Source organism: Seriola dumerili, unplaced genomic scaffold (assembly GCF_002260705.1).
Source record: "Seriola dumerili isolate Sdu_G_001 unplaced genomic scaffold, Sdu_1.0 BDQW01000367.1, whole genome shotgun sequence".
In the NCBI taxonomy this organism is placed as follows: Eukaryota; Metazoa; Chordata; class Actinopteri; order Carangiformes; family Carangidae; genus Seriola; species Seriola dumerili.
This window is the reverse complement of record NW_019174622.1, coordinates 1,303,021-1,323,728: the sequence shown is the minus strand read 5'-3', so window position 1 is coordinate 1,323,728 and position 20,708 is coordinate 1,303,021. Positions and strand designations below refer to the sequence as shown.

Sequence of the window (20,708 nt, the reverse complement as noted above, 5' to 3'; positions counted from 1 at the left end):
GTAAAACAACTGCTAGCCATGCAGATACGACCAAATAGGGCTATGGCTACAAGGCGTGGTGGGGGGGGGGGGGTCAATGGCAATAGAATTACTGATGGCCTAATCTCTGAAAATATTAAATTAACAGTTAAAGGAGGAGGATGGAAATATTCTATATTTCTATTAATGTCAACAGATCCAATTAAAAGACCAAAAATCAACAACGTCTGTCTCTAACTACTTTCTGGCTTCTTTAATCTGTCCCAATGGTTCTTGCCTATGGTGTAAATCTTTGAAAACGGCATACAAATATACATTTAGAAAAGGCCCAGTAATTTCTTTTAACAGCTGGGCACTGCGGTTTTTAGTAAACTGCACTCAAACAGGAGTAAATAGAGCATTTGTTGGTTAGACATTAAGGTGCTCTGGAGAATATTAACAGCGGAAGGGCGATGTATGTGGGATTTACTCAAATTAAACTACAGCGCCTGAGTGCAATGTGGATTTGGTTTCAGATAACAACGGAGGAAACGCTATATCAGGCTTTGGCCCGTCTGACAACACCAGCGAGTTAGAGGGATGAATTCACTGACAATGAGTAACGTGTATGTAAAGTTATAACCAGCCTTATTCTTTAAAGATATGAACTATCGCAGACGTCATTATGAAGACAGTCAATAATAAAAGGAGAATACAGAGAGTATTTAAAACATTTATTGAGTATCATCACAGACTACAAGTGAAAAGGCAGTGTGAATTCGACAGCCAGAAATGGCTCTAACAGGAGGCGCCATGTTGCTGGTCTGAAAACTATGATTTGGAGGATTCATTCATGAAACTGCTTTGCATCTGGGACACAAGATAAAATCCTTTTTTTTTTTTTTTTCTATTGTTTTCCTGTGTTTGTCGTTTCAAATTGAGGCTTACAGAGAAAAGGCAGAAAAGGCACATCTGTATCCGTAAGGTTCTGTCCACAGATGTACTGAGATCTGAGTGCGTTGTACAGAAAACCCTTAATATGTTTATGCATAATTGTACTGTAGACATCTTTCTGAGCTTTTTCTAGAGTCTGTTTAGGAAAAATACAAAGTAATATAAAACATATATTTAAAAAAAAAAAAAAAAAAGCTAGTAAACAGTATCTGTTCCTGTGCAGTACAAATCTAGTGTCTTTTTGTTGTTTTTTAGCCCCGTGTAAAGGCTTCATCGTGCGTTCACAATGCTTAGCAACACAATCAACAAATCAACCATCTAGTCACTCCCTGCAGAGCTGAGTGACAGTCTAATTGTTGCCAGTGTTTAAAGTTAACAAGTTTGCCAGTCAGTAAAACACGTCCATGTAGAAGCTCTGCAGAATCTAACGCGTCATTGTTCTGCTGATGTAATATCGTCTCTCGTTCAGCACGTTATAACTACACACATCTTTACACCTCTCTCTGAAGTTTTAAGAAACCACGTGAGGACGTAACGTGCTCTTAAGATGAAGTTAAGTCTGTATTTTAATGTCAGAGAGAATCTGAGGCAAAGAGTCTCTAACGTGCATGTGTTCACTGATATCTGGTCAATAAATAACTGTATGACGGTTGCCAGTTCTGCAGGTCATACGAGCCTCTTTTGCATAACCTGCTGCTGTTTTAAGGCCATTATGACTTTTAAGTACTGTTAGTATTTTTCTTTTGAACACAATGGGGCGGGACGATGTAATTTGGGGTAAAATGTATGAATGCAGTAATGCTGTTGTAACGAGCACGTGCCCTGCCCCCACCCCCTATCTACCCCTAATGAGTGCTTAAAGCTTGCTATGATAACATGATAAATGATATTCATGTGCAACACCAAACACCAGCAGCTAAAATGAAATACACAATGTGGCCTGCGGAAAACTACACGACGCTTCAGCCCCACAGTCGTTCAGCACATGAGCACGCGCGGTTGAAGGAAGTCGCTGGAGGGTCTCGTCCAGGACTTTACTTGACGGCGACTATAGAGGTGTTGTGAATGGACTCCATGACGGCGGCCAGGCGACTGCACAGGTCGTGGGCCTGGTTGACGTGGACTTTGGGTGGGTCTTTAAGCACTACTGTCTCAGTGGAACCGTCCAGAACTCGGGGAAGCAACTCGCCCAGCTTCACCTGCAATGAGTCTGGACACAGAGGAAGAGCAGTAGAAACGGGAGGTTTATTTTAGTGTCTTTTAGTTGAATAGATGAACATTGTTCTTTGGTATTAATAAGGAATTTTCTATTTCTATTTTGGACCTGGATGTTTGAAAGAGTTGAAAACTGAAATGTGACTCGTGACTATATGACGTGCTGATGTGTTTGTATAACTCGTCGTACCGTCCATGTCCTGGCCCAGGCAGCAGCACCAGTGGCTGCGGATGCTCTCCATGGCGTCCCGGTCTTCCTGGGATAAAGCCGAGTCCCTGCTCATCAGGTGAAGGCAGGGGATTACGACCTCATCCATGATGGCGACGCCCTCCTCCACCTTGCTCTCCTCACCGCTGCAGAACAGCCGCGATGCGCTTTCGTTCAACGCCTGCATGTTAAGAAATACCAACATTTCTTTTTTAATTTATTGTTTTTCTAACCTTTATACTAGAGGAATAATCTTAGTGCTCACACAGGAACATACTGCAGTTCCACACAGCGACGGCCTTACTCACGGTGAGACATTTCCTCCTGTAAACCGCAATAAGAGACGAGTCCACGCCGTGCTTCTCTCCATTCCTCAGCAGAGTGGCGTTGGTCTCGTACGCATGAGCCAGGTAGTTCAGCGCCTCACGCATCCTGCAGCAAACACACACACACACACACACACGGCAACAGTCACCAAATTAATCTTCAACCACTTTTGTTTTTTATATGTAAACCAATTTAAAAGTGATTTTTAAAAAAAGCAGAACACAGATGTTTTTAATTTGCAAGTCACACCAAATTCAGTCACAATGTTCTTCACACGTCATTAAATGTGTAAATAAGTGGATTTTCAGTCATAAAACATAATAAAAATGATTTCTAACAGTACAGTTGTTTTTTTAAACAAACTGTTGCTGCTGCAAATCAATGCTACTTTTTCTACTATTTTTATTTGACTAGCTTTATTACCCTTAGAAATGAATTTCACACACACACACGACGGTCAGGTAGTGCAGCAGTGAGTGTTTGACACCTACTTCCCATGTTGGTAGTGCTCCAGCCCGGTCAGCAGGTAGACAAACACCGTCCTGAACATCCTGTAGTCATCATGCCACTGCTGTGAGAGGGCACACACACAACACACATCAGTTACTGAACTGAACACAAGCTTTTTTTTTAATTTTTTGTAATAGAGAACAGGCCTGTTTCTTCTTTAGATGTCTTTTCTGTTTTTAATTTTAAGGTGGAGAGAGAGAGAGAGAGAGAGAGAGAGAGAGAGACATTTGACTTCCTCTTTTAAAGAACAAGGCTGGTGATATTCTATATTTTTGTTATTGTTGATGAATCCCACGAAAAGACAAGGACAACATGACTATATCAGGAAACATTGTTACTTGTCTTGTTATTTTATACGATTTGTGCTCTTGTATTTATTTATTTAGCCCATCTGTTGTATGTTATATTTTTAATGGCGTGTGTTGTTATGTGGATTGATAATTAATTGTAATTCATTTACAAGAAGAAAAATACAGGACATCACCTGTCTTATCATTTTATGAACAAGGACTGGTCTGGTGTCAAGTTTATATTAATAATTTTGTATTCTTGTTATAACGAATGGTTTAAAACTGCAGTCTGTGATTGCTGCACAGTGCTGCCGTCACTCCAACCGTCTTGTCAAACTGGAGTATAAACACATAGTTCTCATTCCAGCTCGACCAAATGTCATTTAGTCGACACACTCCCTGCGGGAATTCCAACCACGCAGACCCACATACACTCGTTACATTAGAGCCTCTGTCATAGAGTGTAAACAATGAAGAATGTATTCTAGAAAATGAGTCAGCTATCTATCAAGGGCAAAGTGGAGGCATTTCAGACGTGATTCTTAAAGGCTGCAGACAGGTACCAAGTATTCATCCATGTCCATGTCTTCTGGCTTGATGAGGCGCAGCTTGGCTCGGGCTTCCCTCATGATGCTGATGGCCCTGCATGCACATAAAGGACATATGAAGAGATCTTATGCTTCAAAACTACAATTGGGTTTATACAGGAACATTCGCACCAGGGTGCAGATCTCCGGTCTGGACACTAGATGGAGCAATATGCATGCTGTATGCTCTACTGTTTATGAGTAAAGCCGTCTTTCCAGCCACGTTTTACTTTCGTTACTCACATACTTCTGCAGAAACCTGTTGAATATTGTCTGTTTTCTGACAAATCATTTTCATCCTGTTTCCTAATTCTTTCAGCCTCACAACTTGTTTTAATAAAATGTCCAACAACAGAGGTTTCACCGTAATCTCAGGGTTTGTGCTTCATTTTCTTTTATAGTGTCAATTTCATCCAGTATTTTGACAATTTGAAAACTTGATCACATGTAATACACATCACAGGGCCGTTAGTTTGTTTATCTGTGTGCACCTCTCATCGAAGCTCAGGTTGCGGTCCGTAAACTGCTCCAGCAGCGTCCTCTCGATGACGCGCTTGGGTGCCTGGTTCTGGAAGAAATAGACGAGAGCGTGCTGCAGACGAGCATCTTCCTGGGGCGTCGCCTCCTCCTGGGAGAGCTCATACAAGCGGGAATACTCCTCGTGGAAGGCCTGAGGGGAACCGTAGGGGGAATTTTAATATTTCAGTTAGCAAACATGGAACAGCATGAGGATGCATCTCATCTGATTCGACCCTCACAGTGACCAATACACCTCAGAATGTCAAGTACACATAAACAGGTAAACTGTGCCTTTGGGCTTCAAGTATGAATTCAAGTATCTTCTCATGTGAAGAGAGCAAATAGGTTTTTTAAACTTTTCACTGGTAGACAAATGTGTCTGACTATTTTTTGTGTTTAAAATGTGGGGATTATTCAGATCTATGAGTCAAAAGACAAGCTTAAAACTCTCTTCTTATTATTGACTTTGACCTTCTTACCTGTGGAATACTGTGGACTATAAAAATTCATGTCTATCATTTAGAGAAAACAAAATCTGAGAGGCTAATGGTCCTTCTAATGATTACGATTAATACTGCTAATTGTTAATACAGTGTATGTTACTGTTAGGAATCTTAAAATATCTTAATGTTTTTGCGTTTGTGACGTGATTCTCATACATATATAAGAAAGGCATAACTATTTATAAGACAGAGAAATCCAAAGCAGTGACTTTAACGTAGTGTTGATGTGAGGTGTGAGGACCCTCGGAGACCACACCTTGATGAGGCCGGCCTCAGGGCCTTCCTTGTCAAAAGTCTGTCGGGCCTTGGCGATGGCTAGAATGACGCCCTGCATAGCCGGAGTCAGCATCATCTGGGAAATGACACAGCAGTGAAGAAGAGTGGTTACAAAGCAAACAGGTTACTGACAGCTAGGGGCGTAACGGCTCATGTATTTGTGCCGTGCTGTTCGGTACGTTGGGATTCAACTGCAGGAGACGTTGGTAGTGTCAGTAGATCTGCTCTTTCTGAGGTCGTCCAATTTGAAATTATGGCCAGTTTGCCACGTTTCTATTCATGAGTTAAATTCATAATTAATTAAATTTAAATATTTAAAATCTTTTTCATGTCTTTTTTTGAGGGTATTGTGTACCGTTACACGCCTACTGTCAATGGCAGATTGAGCACAAGAGAACCAAGAAATACCTCCATTATTTAGAATTTGAGTCATATACTAATCACTTATTCCTAATTTTGCTGTATTTTAAATCCAATAACAGTAAAGCCTTCCTAGTCTATTCTATCCTATTCTATTCTATTCTATTCTGTTCTTACCCGTATCGAAGTCAAACTATATGAGAATGAAAACGTTAATGGCGTCTGTGTAACATCTCCGTGTACTGAGCTGCTGCTGTTTGAAATTGTTTTTCTGTGTCATTGGTGGGAAATTCCACAACAAAGAAAGAAATTAAAACTGCAAAACAGCAAGATTCAAATGTCAAATCTTTCAGTTCAGTTTATATCAAGTGCAGCTACGTCAATATTGTTATTGATTTTATATCCTGGTTATGAAATGTACTTACCTCTTCGTTGTATCCATCGGCATCGGCCCTCACCATGATCCTGCCCACGTTGGGGATCTCCACTTCGGAGACCTCGTTCTCAGTCTGTCGCTGTCGAGTCGGGACCTCCTCCTCCTCCTGCTGCTGCTGCTGCTGCTGCTGCTGCTGCTCCTCGACTTCCTGCTCTGCCGCGTGTTCGGGAGCTTCTCTGGAGGCCTCTGGTTCACCTTCAGTGTCAGCGTCAGCGTCAGCCTCAGCGCTGAGGTTTGCCACCTCTGTGACATCCTTCTCCACATGGAGGTCAGATGGTGCCGGGTCACTGAGCTCTGCTTCGGGGCCAGGAGTCTGACAGAGAGAGATTTAAGGATAAACATTGCTATGCCTTTAATCCTTCCATTATCTTTATCAACTCGTCCTCTTCAGCGTTTTGAGCGTCTTGTACCTGCCCCAGCACACTTAACCTACACATCTGAATGCATTATAAAAAACCTGTGAGTGATATTAATACATATGGAAACTGTCAGGTCATACACAGTCTACAGCGTGTCTATTTTAACTCTCTCTCTCTCTCTCTGGATTACTTGTATCCAGTGAAAGGCCGGTTATTATATGTAGTCAGGCGGGTGATCAGAAAGGCTGCAGCTCTGAACGGTTGGAGATAAACTCAGGGAGGAGTATACACTCACATGTGTCGAATCAATACATCAACAGGACATAAGTGGTAATGCAGTGGTTTGCAGTTATTATCTCAGCTAAGTTGCCGGTTTATTTAATGGGAAACCTACGATAAATCCTACATTTACAAATCTTATAATCAAGTTTTGTTGACACTGTGTTGGAGAAGCTGATTCAACTCCACGGTCATTTTACAGGCTGCAGTTTGTTTCCAACAATAACACATCGATAACAACAAAAACTTTAAATTATAATGTAAAAATTATTTGATACGTCTCTGAACAAGCTACTGAATACCAAACAAATCAGTTGATGTCAGTAATTACTCCTGACCTTCACTCTATCTGTACATTGCTCTACACCCGGCCTGACATCACGCCAACACTTCCATCACTATGCTAAGCGGTGAAATGAGATCCTTGACCCAGATGTACACACTTTATTTCTGTGGCCTAGAATCTCTGACCCATATTCAACACTGGGGTGTGTGTGTGTGTGTGTGTGTGTGTGTGTGCGCGTGTGTGTGTGAACACCAGGGCGAAATCGAATCGACTTGCCCTACCTGACTCTCCAGCTCCTTCTCAGCTGAGGCGGCGCTCTCACTGGGCCCCGGGGTGTCGGTGACTGCTGCACTGCTGCTGTCGTCTGGCTGGCAGCCAGGACTCTGTGCTGGTGCTGGTGCTGGTGCTGGTGTTAACTCTGATTCTTCTGGGGGCAGAGGAAGACATGACAGAGGCTGAGAAAGAACACGCATGACACACATATAATATAATATAATCATTTACTAAAGAATAATCTGTGAAGTTTTGGTTAAAATACACAGTGGCTATTTACAGTCATTACTATATGTTTTTATTTGGAGTGAAAGAATGATTGACAATAACTTAAAGCTTATTAAAACCTCTCCTCGTCACCGCTACACACCTTCAGGCTTCTCACTGGGCTCGGGCTGCGGATCCTTCTCAGCTTCTGGTTCTGGTTGTGGCTCTGAAGCAGCTCCCTGGTCCGGCTCTTCAGCGGACGGTCCGGACTGAGGTGCTGGCTCAACAGGCGTTTGCTGTGTATCGTCTGGACCGGGATTCGGGGGCTCTGCGGACGCCGTAGACTCTCCCTGCGGGGCGGCCGTCTGGCAGAACTGCTCCTCCCATTCGCTGAGCTCCTGCTGGAACCAGCGGTTGTCCTCGTGGACGTAGCGCCTGAGGATGGGCGGCAGGGAGTCCATGCCGAGCAGCACCTGGCCTGTCTCATCATCTGTGTCTTCTGGGTAGGTGGGAGGTAGTTAGTTAAAAAAAAACCCATTCACTGACCTCATGTGCACATATTGACCATTAAAACCGTTTTTCTTAGAAACGACAGCAGAATTAATTAACGTTTACACAGTCCCGAGTCCGTTTATGAGACCGGTTCCTCTTTGCTGTATCACAGTATCGTTCATTAAAACACATACAGTATGTAGATGTACCTGTAATGAGGTTGGGTAGCCTGTCATCAATGTACATCAGGCAGTAAGCACTGGCGTTGGTCATGCCCCCGAACGAGTCTCTCTCCAGCTCATCCCATGATGATTCAGTGATGCTGATGTCATTGTACTTCATCCAGCGCTGGTTGGCGTGGTCGTAGATGTAGGCCCAGTAATGACCCGCTGACGCCTGGCCTTCATGGACGAGCACTGCGTGGAGTCTGTAGGGAACCTGAATAACAGCAGAGCGGCAGAAAGCACTGACTGCACATTGTATAAAACACTGAAACCTACAATATCCAAATATTGAGAGCTGACTGCGCAGCTCTAAATTCACTGCAACTGTTCACTTCACATTATTTTCTGTTTCTCCATGCAGATCAATAAAGTTTCATCTAATCTCAACCAATGTATTTCTACAGCTGCACATGAAACGTATGTGTCAGAGTAAATTGGGTCAGTGTAAGTCTTACCTGGCAGAGACTGTTGTCTGAGTACATACCCTCGAGCTTTTGACTGAGCCTGTCAATGCTGGCCTTTAGCTCTGACACACACACACACGAACAAAAACCCAGAAGAAAAACAAAGGAATGAATACAGTGCACCTACAGACATGAATTACTTTTGCGTTTTTTTTTTATTCTTCTACCTATTATTGGAGTTTCTCCAACTGGGATTCAAGTCAGGGGAACATGATTCAACTTAACAATTCACATTTTCTGTAATTTATTGTCTGGGATGAGCATGAGTCACAGTCAGCTGAGAGGCATGGAAACACTGAGGTCTATTTTAGTGCAGGTGTGCAGCAGTGCAGCAGCGAAGTGGCATTTTCCTATGGCACACTAGAGGTTATTTATAATTATATAGCAGGTATTTATAAACCAGGTATTTTGGTGGAACAAAGTGGGAGAAGAAGCGCACTAAAGGATGAGCCTTTGGCAAATTGTTTTCATTTCATTGTCAAGATTAACCACATTCTGCACCACTGCATTGCATGTAAACACAGCTGTATATCATTTTTAATAACAATTAAATAGCTAATTAAATTACTAATTAACTAAAAAAAATAATTAAATAAATAACAATAAAGTCAGTGTAAGGTTAATGTATACTGCTTGCTTTAATTTACAATTTCAATTCTGAAATATATTATCTAAACAGAAGCACAGAATCACACTGATTTGCACTGAACACATGATGGACTTTTATTTTGAAATATTGCAAGAGACGTGCTGTGCATTGTGGGATAGGGAACCCTCAGTAGTAAACAAAGGTTAGTGTGACGCACACGTGCTCGAGGTCAGAGCTTAGTTTGATTTGTGTGAAGTTTTTTCATAATTTCTGTGTGAAAAAAGGTTTTGAGGGGTCACTGTGACCTTGACCTTTGACCCCCAAAATCGAATCAGTTCATCCTTGAGTCCAAGTGAATGTTTGTGGCAAATGTGAAGCAGTTCTGTCAAGGCGTTACTGAGATATTGTGTCAACGAGAACGGGACGGACGGACAGTCAATCCGAAAACAAGATGGCTCCGGCTCTGGCTGTCGCCGGTGCGGAGGAATAAAAGAAATTTTAAAAAACTGCTCTTACAAAGCAAAGTTAATCTGACTGTATATGAAAACCATGTTAAAAGCAACGTTAGTCTGTATATTATGAGTATTTGCATTAGCATACCATTGATATCATTCTCTACTTCGGTCCTCCAGCGCTGGAGGCAGGTCTTCACAAAGTGGAGCTCTTCCTCAGTGATGCTGTGTGGCGCTGGGTGCGGTGGACAGTCGACTGGGTGTCTGCACTGGGTGAACGGCTTGTATATGGGGGTCCGCTGGCAACTGGAAACACTGGAAACCAGGCCCTCAGGTGAATCTGTGTCTTCAGGAGCACTGAGGGCGGCAAGAACAGCATTTGGGATCCAGGATTTAATATGGAGAGAAACAAAACATAAGGAAGGTGCATGTGTGATGTGGAGCCAAGTATCATCTGCACAGTCTGTGAAGTCTGTTGACAATGTGTCTGTGAATGTTCTCATTCGTCCAGGTCATAGTTATCTCTCTCTCAAATTAAATCGAAGGCAACTGGACTTGTATTTGTCTGTGGAAGACGTTTCGCCTCTTATCCAAGCGGCTTCATCAGTTCATCATGTATTGTCGTCCTCTAGTCCGCACATTAGTCTGACCGGAAAACATCTGTTCGGACAAATATACTTATTCTGCACACTCCACCTGTTGTCTTTGGAGTTGGGCTCACTGAGGCCGTTGCTCGCAGGAGTCGGTGAAGATGCAGCTAGTCTCAGGTCTTCAGCTGGGGAAACGCTTGAGGGTTTGGTGGTGGCGAACTCCAACACAAACTGCAGCATGTCCGCCAGAGGATACTTGGTCGGTCCTGAGCCGTAGTTCTTGTAGCTGCGAATGGAGACGTGAGACGATTAGTCCGAGATTGGTTCCCACGTTCGCGAGTTTTAAAGTCGGATCTGAGCTTTAACAGGTGACCTACCATTCAAATTTCTGTTGGAGGACTGCAAGTTGCTCCTTGAGTTTTTTCACCTCTCCTCTCCTCTCATTGGTCTGTTCTATGTTTTTGTGGAGATATCTGTGCACGAAAAATCAGGTAATACCCATAATTGATCAGTGTTGAAACATTGCAAACATTGTTTCAACGTGTGATCCAAGACGCGGACGTCACCACATACACTCTGTGATTGTGTTATCTGCACAAAGCTCACCTGTCCATGTAAATGATTTGTGGGAACTCCAGTTTCTTGTGTATCTTCTCGGGACGACCGAGCTGGGTGTTGAATTCAAATCTGGACAGTTCAAATGTCAGAACTGGTGGCAACTTTTTGAACCATCTCTGCAACCAGGAAGAAACGCAAACAAACAAAGTCTGAGCACAGCATCAAACTGCACAAACACTGGAGGGAAAAGACAAAAGCAGGTAGAAAATTCTCCAGTTAGTCAGATGATAAAGCTGTTCACCTCGCGGCCAGATGTAACGCCGTGATCTGAATGCAGCGATTCAATCTCCTTCTCAACCATGGCGCCTTCTAGGCATTCATCCAGGTTGTTGAAGCCGTTGACTTGAAGGGGGTACTGGCCGAACTGCTCAGTGTTACATAACGTCTTACCTAAACAGAATCGCATAAATGTGAGTGACTGAGAAGAGAATTCACATTGATTATCGATTAGCGTCACAAAACCACACCTTCATGTCTTCGTTCTGTCACAAAGGTGCCGTAGAAAAGCTGCACCATGGGGTTGTGCTGTTTGTCTTCTGCGTTGCTAAAAGTGAAACATGATGAAACATGTTTATGTCATTTAACAGAACAGAAAACCAATGAAGAAGAATCGTCATTAACCATGGATGAACTGTAACTTACTTTCCACTGGCAGCCAGCTGAAATGCATCCTCCAGCCAGTCGAGGAGTTTGTGGGAAAACTCACTGACATCCTGAAATGAAGACATCAGAAAATAAAGTTAGTTCATTCTCTCTTTTTCTTTCTCTTCTCTGCGAGGCAAGTTTATTTACACAGCACCAGTCAGACATGAGGAAATTCAAAGTGCTTTACAGAGGCATGGAAACACATTAAAAACAGAACATCAAGATCAAGACAATCATTAAAAACTAATTTGAATAAATAAAAATATCTTAATCGGGTAGTAAACCACCATTTTTGAGATTTTTGAGATTGCACAGGTGTATGACCAATTGTTTAACGCATGACCGCAGCTCCACACTAAGGACACGTGATGACAACTGAGCTGTCTCCATGGCAACTGAGCAGACTCCATTTGCTGAGAAGGACTGTGAGCAAGTGAGATTAAACGCAAATTACACACTGCACACCCCAGCTGAAAGGCAGTTAAAAAAAAAGAAAAACAATAGATAAATAAAATCTTTTTTTAAAAAGCATCATTAGAGAGATGACAGGGAATGAGGGAGAGAGAAACTGGGGACTTTTCTGTTTGTGGTCAGTGTCTTAAACCCTAAGATGCAGATGTGGTAGCTCAAGACACTATTTATCCTCCCGACACACAAATAAAAGCCTCAGTGCTTTATTAGAGAGAAGGAAAAAAATTGATGGGAGGGAAGGAAATCACAAGAGAGAGAAAGTGGAGAGCATCAAAGAAAAACTAAACAGAAACAGAAATAACGTTATTACAAGGTCTGTATTTCATTCTGGTTAATTATCAGATTAAAAAACTCGAAGCAACACTCAAGCTCATGGTCACCAGAGAGCTGAAACAAGCCTCTGAGTAAGAACAAGTGGACCTTGAGTTAAGATGTTTTGATAAAAGATGAAAACTGTGTGTGTGTGTGTGTGTGTGTGTGTGTTGTACCTGTTGGGCCTCGTTGGTCCTGAAGGCATCTCTTAGTAACTCCACTGCAGCAGAGGGATCTACAAACCTGCGGGTGGAGCCCACCATGAGGGCAAACAGGCAGCGCAGCTCCTGCATGAAAGCTATGTTCCTCTTGTCCTATTAACACACACTCAGAGTCACACTTCTTCCCCGAGGTTATGTTTATATTAACAAAAATATCTCAACAGCTTGTGTGTAATCAGTGAAAAATGAATCTGTATGAATAACAAACAAGCAAACAAAAGGTCTTTCTGCTGGGAATGGCATTGACAGAGCAACCCACTGTTGTGTGAAGAAATCCTTGTACGCGCTGGTGACGGGAGTTTACTCACAGAGTGGCTCTTACACTTCTCCAGGATTCGCTCAGACAGATGGTAGTTGAGAACCAGCCTCCTGAACACAGGCAGGTGGAACAGCGACTGCAACAAGACAACAACACAACAAGGAGCATTAATCCGGCCTCCCGAGGTCAAGGTCAGACGCTGGGAAATCAAGATTATAGTGGCCTGGCGCTGTAGTGGTGGTCTAACTTGGTTAGATCATAAAAGGCATCACGGACAGATGTGAAGTACATTCCTTGATCAGCATAAAAATATGGTTCTCCGTGCATCAGCTAATGTTTTGTCAGTTATATTTAGCTACTTAGCGTAACACATTTGCAGCAGACAAACTTCCATTTAACTAGGGCTGAGCAATATGCAAAAACACCCACAATGCTTCATTTATCAGATTTTGTGCAGCTCCTGCACTTTGGATATTTGCACTTGGCCATATTGTGATTTCAATAATATTTTTATTAGTCATTCAACCCTTTAACATGTGGATTTAGGTTAAAATAAACATGTAGTTTTGCAGTTCCTCCTGCAGGCTCCAGAGCTAAAAGAAGTTGGAGGCTCTTGTTAATCTTGTAAATGTCTAAAGTTCTGAGGTTAAAATGGTTCATATGATGGATTTTACTCTTATTATCTTCGCACAGTGGAGAGCCTTACTATTTCACATGTCAAAGTTCAGTCAGATTGAAGTGAACAAGGTGGGACGGCTTCATGATCAGAAGTGAATGTCTCACCTCTTTTTCTTTTTTGTGAAATGGGGGAAGCACAAATTTCAGTCTGCACTTTAAAGTCTAATATTTCATTGATAAGAGGTGAAAGTAATCTTAATACAAAAAATTGGTTGTAAAAATTAGAGGAGTTGGAGGATTTTTCCATTAGTTTTGATAAAATCACAGGTTTTTATTAGATATTAGACGCAGTGCAGCTTTAGGCCCTCAGCACTGACTTCACTACTCAGCTGTGCTGCTTGCCGCTTTATCAAAGTCATCCCTGCGAGTTACTAAATTATCTGAGATATTCAAAATTGTCTCCAAAAACTAATAAAATAAAATCTTTCCTCTGCCTTTATGGAGATAAGACAGGAGGAAGGAAGTTTTGCATTCATTTCTGAATTTCAATCTTGTTCTGCGTCAATCTTCTCAAGAACACAGCTTGATTCTTTGGTCAAATTAAATATTTTTATTTTAGTTTACACATAACAGCCAAACACGACGCCACGTTGTTATTCCACGCTTGTGTTTCCCATGATAAACTAAATGCATTAATACCAGTCAGTTAGTCTTATGTGTCATGTGTTGCGGCGAGTGGAGCTCCTGAGCACTTATGAATATCTAGATACATATTTCCCTCTGAGTGGGAAATTCAATTACAGCTTATCTCAGCTTTACTGTAATTTATACCACAAAAGGATAATAGAGGGATAATGAACAGACAATTGAATCATGTGGTCACTCAGCCTCGATCTGATAGCGTAATCACTTCTTTTTTTTTTTTTTTCTAGGGGAGACTGCTTTATCAAGAGTCGGGCTCTGTTGACTCTACAATAGGAAATTCATCTGTAACAAACAGTATCAACACCAGAGAATAACAAAACAAAAAGGGGGTATCATCTGAGTATAATTTGTATTCAGACAACACCGCCTCATTTTCTCATTTCTAGTTCCAGATAATAACCCCTCTCCTTCGGGGGGTTTGACTTCTAAATCGATGTAGAAGCATCTGAGTTCAACAGAGACAAACAATCACAGTCTCTTTGCCGTCCATTTCGGGGCTCAGACTAGGAAGTCCGCCGCTCGCTCCATCATCACTCGCTATTTAATCATCCACACGGCCTGTGCATCTCAATGAGGGCTCCGGTTTCCACCGAGCCACCTGATAGGCCTGACTAAACTCAGTCAGGAATGGACTCGTAATAGAATTAGCAGCTCAGAGAAATACAGCATGTTCTCATTGAACAGGAAGATGCCCACACATTTTTTTTTTTTGTTTTTGCTTCTGATGTTTAATTCTATTTGCCCGGCATACAAGCTGATGAAAAGGCGAGATTCAAAGAGAGATCTCTTTGAAGTCGCGGCGTTCCTGCTGTCACTTTAAAAGCACGGTCGATACTGAGCTCACAGGGGATACAATTTTGAACCAGGTCACAGGAAAAAAACCCAAAAAAAAACAGAAAAACAGATCACTAAAATATATTAACCGTGTGTGTGTGTGTGTGTGTGTGTGTGCTAATTTTACGGGTTATAGCGATTGGTGAGAGCCAAAAAGACAGTTGCTACCTGAATATGTGGCTGGACACCTCTGAGAGACTAAAGTTAGAAATCTGGGAAGGCAAACAAGTCTATAAGCGTTTGTTGAGCCAAGTGAGAGCGCTAATTTAAGTCTGTTAGAACAGGTGGGCACTTACAAGGAGCTTAACTTCACAGACTGTTTGCTATAGGTGTGCACAGTAGTAGCTGTATTATGAATTTCATACTTGTTTTGCACAGAGGCAAGAGAAAAGGAAAAAAGGAAAGCAAGCAGACGTACCCTGTTGTTTCCTCATGCATGTGTGAAAACGTACTACAGCAGATATAAACTTAACAAATTAAATATAAAAAGCTTTCACTGATGTTGAACGCGCTGTTCTGTAAGTAAACATTTACTGTTTCCACTGCCACAAACACTTATTTGTATAACATTTCTTACAGTCATTTTTCCATATAACTTTTAAATAACTAAAACTTATTTTAAACTTATTTCTAAATATATACAGTAAACCAAACTTTGAAAATAATTCTACAAGGTCCCTTTCCTGTGGATAGTTAATTATAAATGAAGATTATTATTAATTGAACAATCCCAGCATAAGATTTGTTTAGTAAATCGTTTGGCAGAAATGTTAATTAACCTATTCCACACTTACTGCATGTCACACATTTACCTAAGTTTTTAAACAAATGCAGGTAAGTATCGTTTTCTGTCTGCACCACAATGTCCTTGTTTTAGTTGGTTGTTTATCATGTGTTTTCAGAATGAAGAGGGGAACCGTGGGTAGTATCTGACCAGCCGCAGCTGACAAACAGTTTCTTGTAACCAGTCAGACTGATTCCCACCTGGCCCTGCTCATTCTCACCTGTATGACGGCACTGAACCAGCAGGTGTTTCCCACGTTGCGAATGCCAACAGGCCAGTCGTCCTGACGGATCCAGTCTGCAGGGCTGCACATCTCATTCTGGGCTTCGCATCTTTTCCTCTTCATCCTTGCTGCATTCTCCTCCGCGCTGGCCTCCAGAGCCCTGTAGAACATCACATTACCCATTTGAAAGCACCGATTTGACAACTCTATTAAACACAGGTTGACTTAGTTAGATTATCTGTATAATAAAACCTTTGTGCCTTAAATCTGACTGAAATCAGCACAGCTCATTCATTTTGTAGGTATTTGGTCATAAATCAAAAGTAATTCTGTTTGGAAATTTCACTCTGAACCTCGTGGTGGCGCCACAAGAAGAATCAGAGGTTCAGCAAAGTCATTACATTTTCTATTTGCATCTGTTGTTCTGTGTGTTTTTGTTAAGCATGGACTGTCAGTTGTAGGCAGTGACCTTTGCTGAAAGTCTTGTCTACTGTATGTAATAATAATAATGATCTTGTTTATACTGTAGGCAGTTTGTGAGCCAGAGAAGAAGAAAACTCACAAGACTCCACAATCACTGTTTTTAAAAAGTCATCAGATTTTCCTGTACCTGTGGAATTCCCTCTCCTCCTCCTCGGCATTGTGGGACTCCTGCAAGCTGAGCTCTATGGCGGTCTGCAGTTCGTCTTTACGAATCCCTGAGGAAACAGACAACAGGGCGACAGAGGGGATCCCACAGTTCTGGTTTCATATCATTTTCATATTTGACACAAAACTGAATGCATCCAGCCCGTTTCGTCCCTCGCTGTACCTTTTTGGCCCTCCCAGGCCTCCTCAGAGGTCCTTAACTCCTGCGGTTCTCCGGGATCCTGAACCTCTGCGGTCTGCGTTGTTAGCAGTCCAACAGCATGTCCAATGTCACCCTGACTGGCCTTAAAGGGAAGAGATAAGGAAATGATAAGGGCAGATAGGCAGCACGTGCCTCTCCCAAATCTGTGAGCTCCTGCTGTCTCTCTGTCTGCCCCTGGTACAACACCAGGTTGGATGATGTCTGCACCGCAGTCAGCCAGTCTGTTTATTGCACTCTTTGTCAATTATCACTTTTATGAGGTTCCTATTAACAAGCTCCCAGGGATTTTTTAGACTGCAGTTCTGTTTGAAAACATAAGCACTGTGCTGGGGTGGAAATTTGGCACCCTGGGGGAGCTTTGAATGTAATCAAAGACGGTTGACATTAATTACACTTTAAGAACAGCTTCAAGTGTGGCTCTAGAAATGGATTGCCATGGTATTTTGTGCAGATGTAAATTTTCCTCCGCGGGATAAATCTCAAAATACTTAAATGCTCATGACATCATAAACCCAGTAGATAGATGTATACTGTAGGTCACCAAAGAACCATCATCTGGACAGTTTTTACATTTAATTAACCAAGATTGTTGAGACTCAAAAAGGAAGTGAACATCAACTTTTATCAATCTTGTCATTAAGCTTTCATCTCTAGAGTCTCACAGCGTCTCTAGTGCAGCTGGAGTCTCTTAGGTATGCTTTAAATTAAATTCCTTAATCAAGCAATATTTTTGAAGTAAATATTCATTGAAACGCCTCGAAGAAATCCTCACTTCAATAACTTCACTGCTGTTTGCAGGAACTGAAATCATATCATCGAAGGGGAATAGAGGAGAAGTTTGACTACTGATGTATTTTACATATTAACTTCTTTTTACAACTCAACCAGGGCAAATCTAAAATTTCAATCATTTGTTCTAAAGCTCAGAGAGAGAAACTGGTGATAAAGTTCCTACATTGGTTTACTGTCAGCTTCTGTATTAATTTTGAAATTCTTTTTCTCTGACAAAATCAACTTGTACTACAGACAAAATGAAGATACGATTATCAATTGTGATCTGTGATGGTGTCTTATAACTTACATTCAAGGCTCTGTAGAGAATCTGTGGATCCTGGATGCCAGTGATCTCCCTCAGCTGGTTGATCAGCATTTCGCTCTGCTGAGGGAAAGGATTGGACACAGGGAAAACAAGCTTGAGATCCTTCTAGTTGACATTTCCTTTGTGGCGCTCACATAGTTTGGGTTATTCATGGACAGTTCTACCTATTTTCTTCCACTGATCATCCATAAAAAGTAGATTTATTATTTGAAATTTTCAAACTAGCCTGTGTAATACACGACTGGAGGAGACCTGACGATAAAAGTAGGCCTCATCCATAGCTTGGGCTGACACAACATGGGGTATATATGGAGCTGAAGGACAAATGCCCAAATGCCAACCTGTTGAAGTTGGGTCAGGACAATGCGGCTTGAAAAGAAATAGCAAAGGAGGAAAATTCAGTGGGTTTAATAAGCAGCATTAAAGGAATAGTTCCGCATTTTGGGAAATTCACTTATTTGCCTTTCACAGTGGGTTAATCATACCGGCATATATGAGAACCGATTGCCAAGCAAACAGCAAATACTACAGGACAGTAGGTTCAGGTTCATGTTCCTGATCCCAGCCGAGAAATAGTCTGACACCATTACATTACAAATTGATGTTTTTGTAAAGATTAAACAAACGAGATATACAGTGCTAATTGGTGAGCTTCAGAGGTGCTGGTAGGTGGATTTCTGTTACTGTTGTGGGACAGAGCCAGGATCTGTGTGCTCCTGTTTCAAGTCCTTGTGCCAGGCTAAGTTAGCTGGGGGTGGCTTCATATTTACTGTACTGACGTGAGGTATAAATCTTTCCACTTCACTTGCTGTAAATATGCAAATATGTGTACTTCCCAAAATGTTTAATTGTTCCTTCAATGCAGTTATTTATGATTAGAACAAAAGGTTTTATCCATGAATGCTCATCTTGATTTGACAAGTGTATCCTTGCTGGGGGAGACATGTTGAATAAACCATTTTATCCTGCTGTTGCCTTTAAACTAAAATACAGAAATGTACTGCGATCAGCTGTGTGCCACCTCACCAAACATGAACTCTCACAGGGCGTCGTATGTTTTGACCTCATAGACACAAGAAAGAAATAACATGAGTCTGCTGAGTGAGAGGCGCTATATAAAGCCTGCTACCCCAACAGCAGGTGGACATGTCAGGGTATCTTTCTGACACACATACACACACAGGAAACCAAGAGCAGGCTGACCAGACTTATATGGAGTCCAGGGGCTATCTGAGACCCTGTCGGTTAGCCTCTATTTTAGGCTGCTGACATGGATAGCACAGGCTTCTGTTTATCATTCCACTCACCATGCCACCAGACCTGAGTGACAAAGGCACTGGGTGTCTCTCACTCACTCTCTCTCTCTCCCTCTAACACACACACACACACACACACACACACACACACACACACACACACACACACACACACCTCCTGTCAATACCAAACAGAAAACAGATGCAAACAAATATGATTTTTCAAACACCACAGAAGTTATACTGAATGTAAACCCTTACCATCTGTATATAACAACAGTAGAAGCTTGGCTTTGCGTAATAAATGGGTGGCTGGGATAGTTAATTAGGAAGGCCTGCTGGCTGTTGGATGGATACAGAGCCAAGTACTGATTTAAGTCTAAATGTTACACTCTAGAATAACATCTAGACAGAAATGAAATGTTTTACAGCCTGTAGGCAATCTGTGGAATATAAAATTCCATAAATATATCTATGTATCAAGCATTTTTTTTGTCATATTAACTGCTTTAGTTACTTATTTTAAAAGCCAAATGTAGCAATTTAGAAAAGAAGCTAAGTTTTAAGATAGTCCACTGCTAGCTAAAGCTGCTACATCGGGGAGAAGCTTGTGTTTAAATTAAATAACAGCGGTTTGGTGCATTTCATGTCAGCCAAAGTGTTTGCTAAAAATGATTAAAGTTGTTTTTTTCCTACACTGTTTTACATAAAACAATATAAAATTCAACTTTAAAACTCCGTATTTTTTAAGGCAGATTTGGGCTTTAGGATTCAGTCCACACACGCACAACGGCTGGGTTAGTGGTTAACGTTAGTTCTTCAGGCATTCCGATGCAAACATGTCACTTTAATGTTAATAACTGCCCCATCATCCTTTGCGCTCACCGAGTTCGTTGAGTTTTCTCCATTTTCAGTCTGTTCAGTTTTCATTGCAGATTAAAAAAAAAAAAATAAACCCTGAATTTTGTTCCTGTTTTCCCCCAAATGTTTTCTCAGCCCTGACACCGAGTCACACCAGCTCCATCTGTCAAGCGCCACAGCGACCAGCCAGCGGGCGCGCGCTCACCTGTCAAAAGACACGCGCGTGCACGAGAACGATCGCTGACATTAACGCGCGCGCTCTCGCGGCATTTCCTCACGTAATATAACACGTCCAGTGTCTGAGACAGAGTTAAACTATTTCAACCCTCACCCAAATTACTTTACATCATGTCTCTGTACTGTAAGGTGATTTCAGCTTATACTTACTTTTTCTTCCTGATTCATAACTGTTAAAGAAGTAATAATAATTATTGGTTTGGTAGCCTAATTTACAAATGATCTGCTGATTAAAAAACAAACAAACAATTTTCAATGAGTTTGAGAAGTTTATTTTAGTTTTTCCATTATATTTCCCACTTATAGATTTAAAGATCCATAAAGATACTCACTACTAATATTTTGTTCTTGATGTAA

At 41.6% G+C, this 20,708-nt stretch overlaps 1 protein-coding gene across 3 annotated transcripts; it reads right to left on the bottom strand.

Annotated features, from left to right (window-relative positions):
* Positions 1 to 677: 677 nt before the first annotated feature.
* Positions 678 to 20,289, bottom strand: usp28 (ubiquitin specific peptidase 28). Of its 3 annotated transcripts, none has more exons than XM_022760836.1 (26): positions 20,139 to 20,289; positions 17,980 to 18,057; positions 16,860 to 16,980; positions 16,659 to 16,746; positions 16,046 to 16,208; positions 12,934 to 13,020; positions 12,581 to 12,718; positions 11,619 to 11,689; positions 11,444 to 11,520; positions 11,218 to 11,366; positions 10,965 to 11,092; positions 10,736 to 10,831; positions 10,465 to 10,644; positions 9,917 to 10,125; positions 8,719 to 8,789; positions 8,249 to 8,477; positions 7,711 to 8,046; positions 7,349 to 7,494; positions 6,133 to 6,456; positions 5,328 to 5,423; positions 4,541 to 4,719; positions 4,026 to 4,104; positions 3,154 to 3,233; positions 2,644 to 2,767; positions 2,318 to 2,516; positions 678 to 2,122 (listed from the first exon to the last, which is right to left on the bottom strand). In XM_022760836.1, exons 1-26 carry the CDS (start codon positions 20,181 to 20,183, stop codon positions 1,947 to 1,949), a joined length of 3,669 nt encoding a protein of 1,222 aa, XP_022616557.1. In that variant the 5' UTR covers positions 20,184 to 20,289; the 3' UTR covers positions 678 to 1,946. The 3 variants fall into 3 exon arrangements, with proteins under 3 accessions (XP_022616557.1, XP_022616559.1, XP_022616558.1); XM_022760838.1 differs by having other exon boundaries at positions 7,349 to 7,491; XM_022760837.1 differs by having other exon boundaries at positions 17,980 to 18,054.
* Positions 20,290 to 20,708: the final 419 nt, after the last annotated feature.

What these genes read in the sequence shown, in the direction of transcription:
- usp28 (XM_022760836.1), bottom strand. Translation starts at nt 20,183, where the DNA reads ATGAAAACTGAACAGACTGAAAATGGAGAAAACTCAACGAACTCG. An exon ending in GGCCTGGGAGGGCCAAAAAG is followed by an intron (nt 16,747 to 16,859) that starts GTACAGCGAGGG and finishes CTGTTTCCTCAG; the next exon opens with GGATTCGTAAAGACGAACTG. An exon ending in CTGAGGCCGGCCTCATCAAG is followed by an intron (nt 4,720 to 5,327) that starts GTGTGGTCTCCG and finishes GGTTCCCCTCAG; the next exon opens with GCCTTCCACGAGGAGTATTC.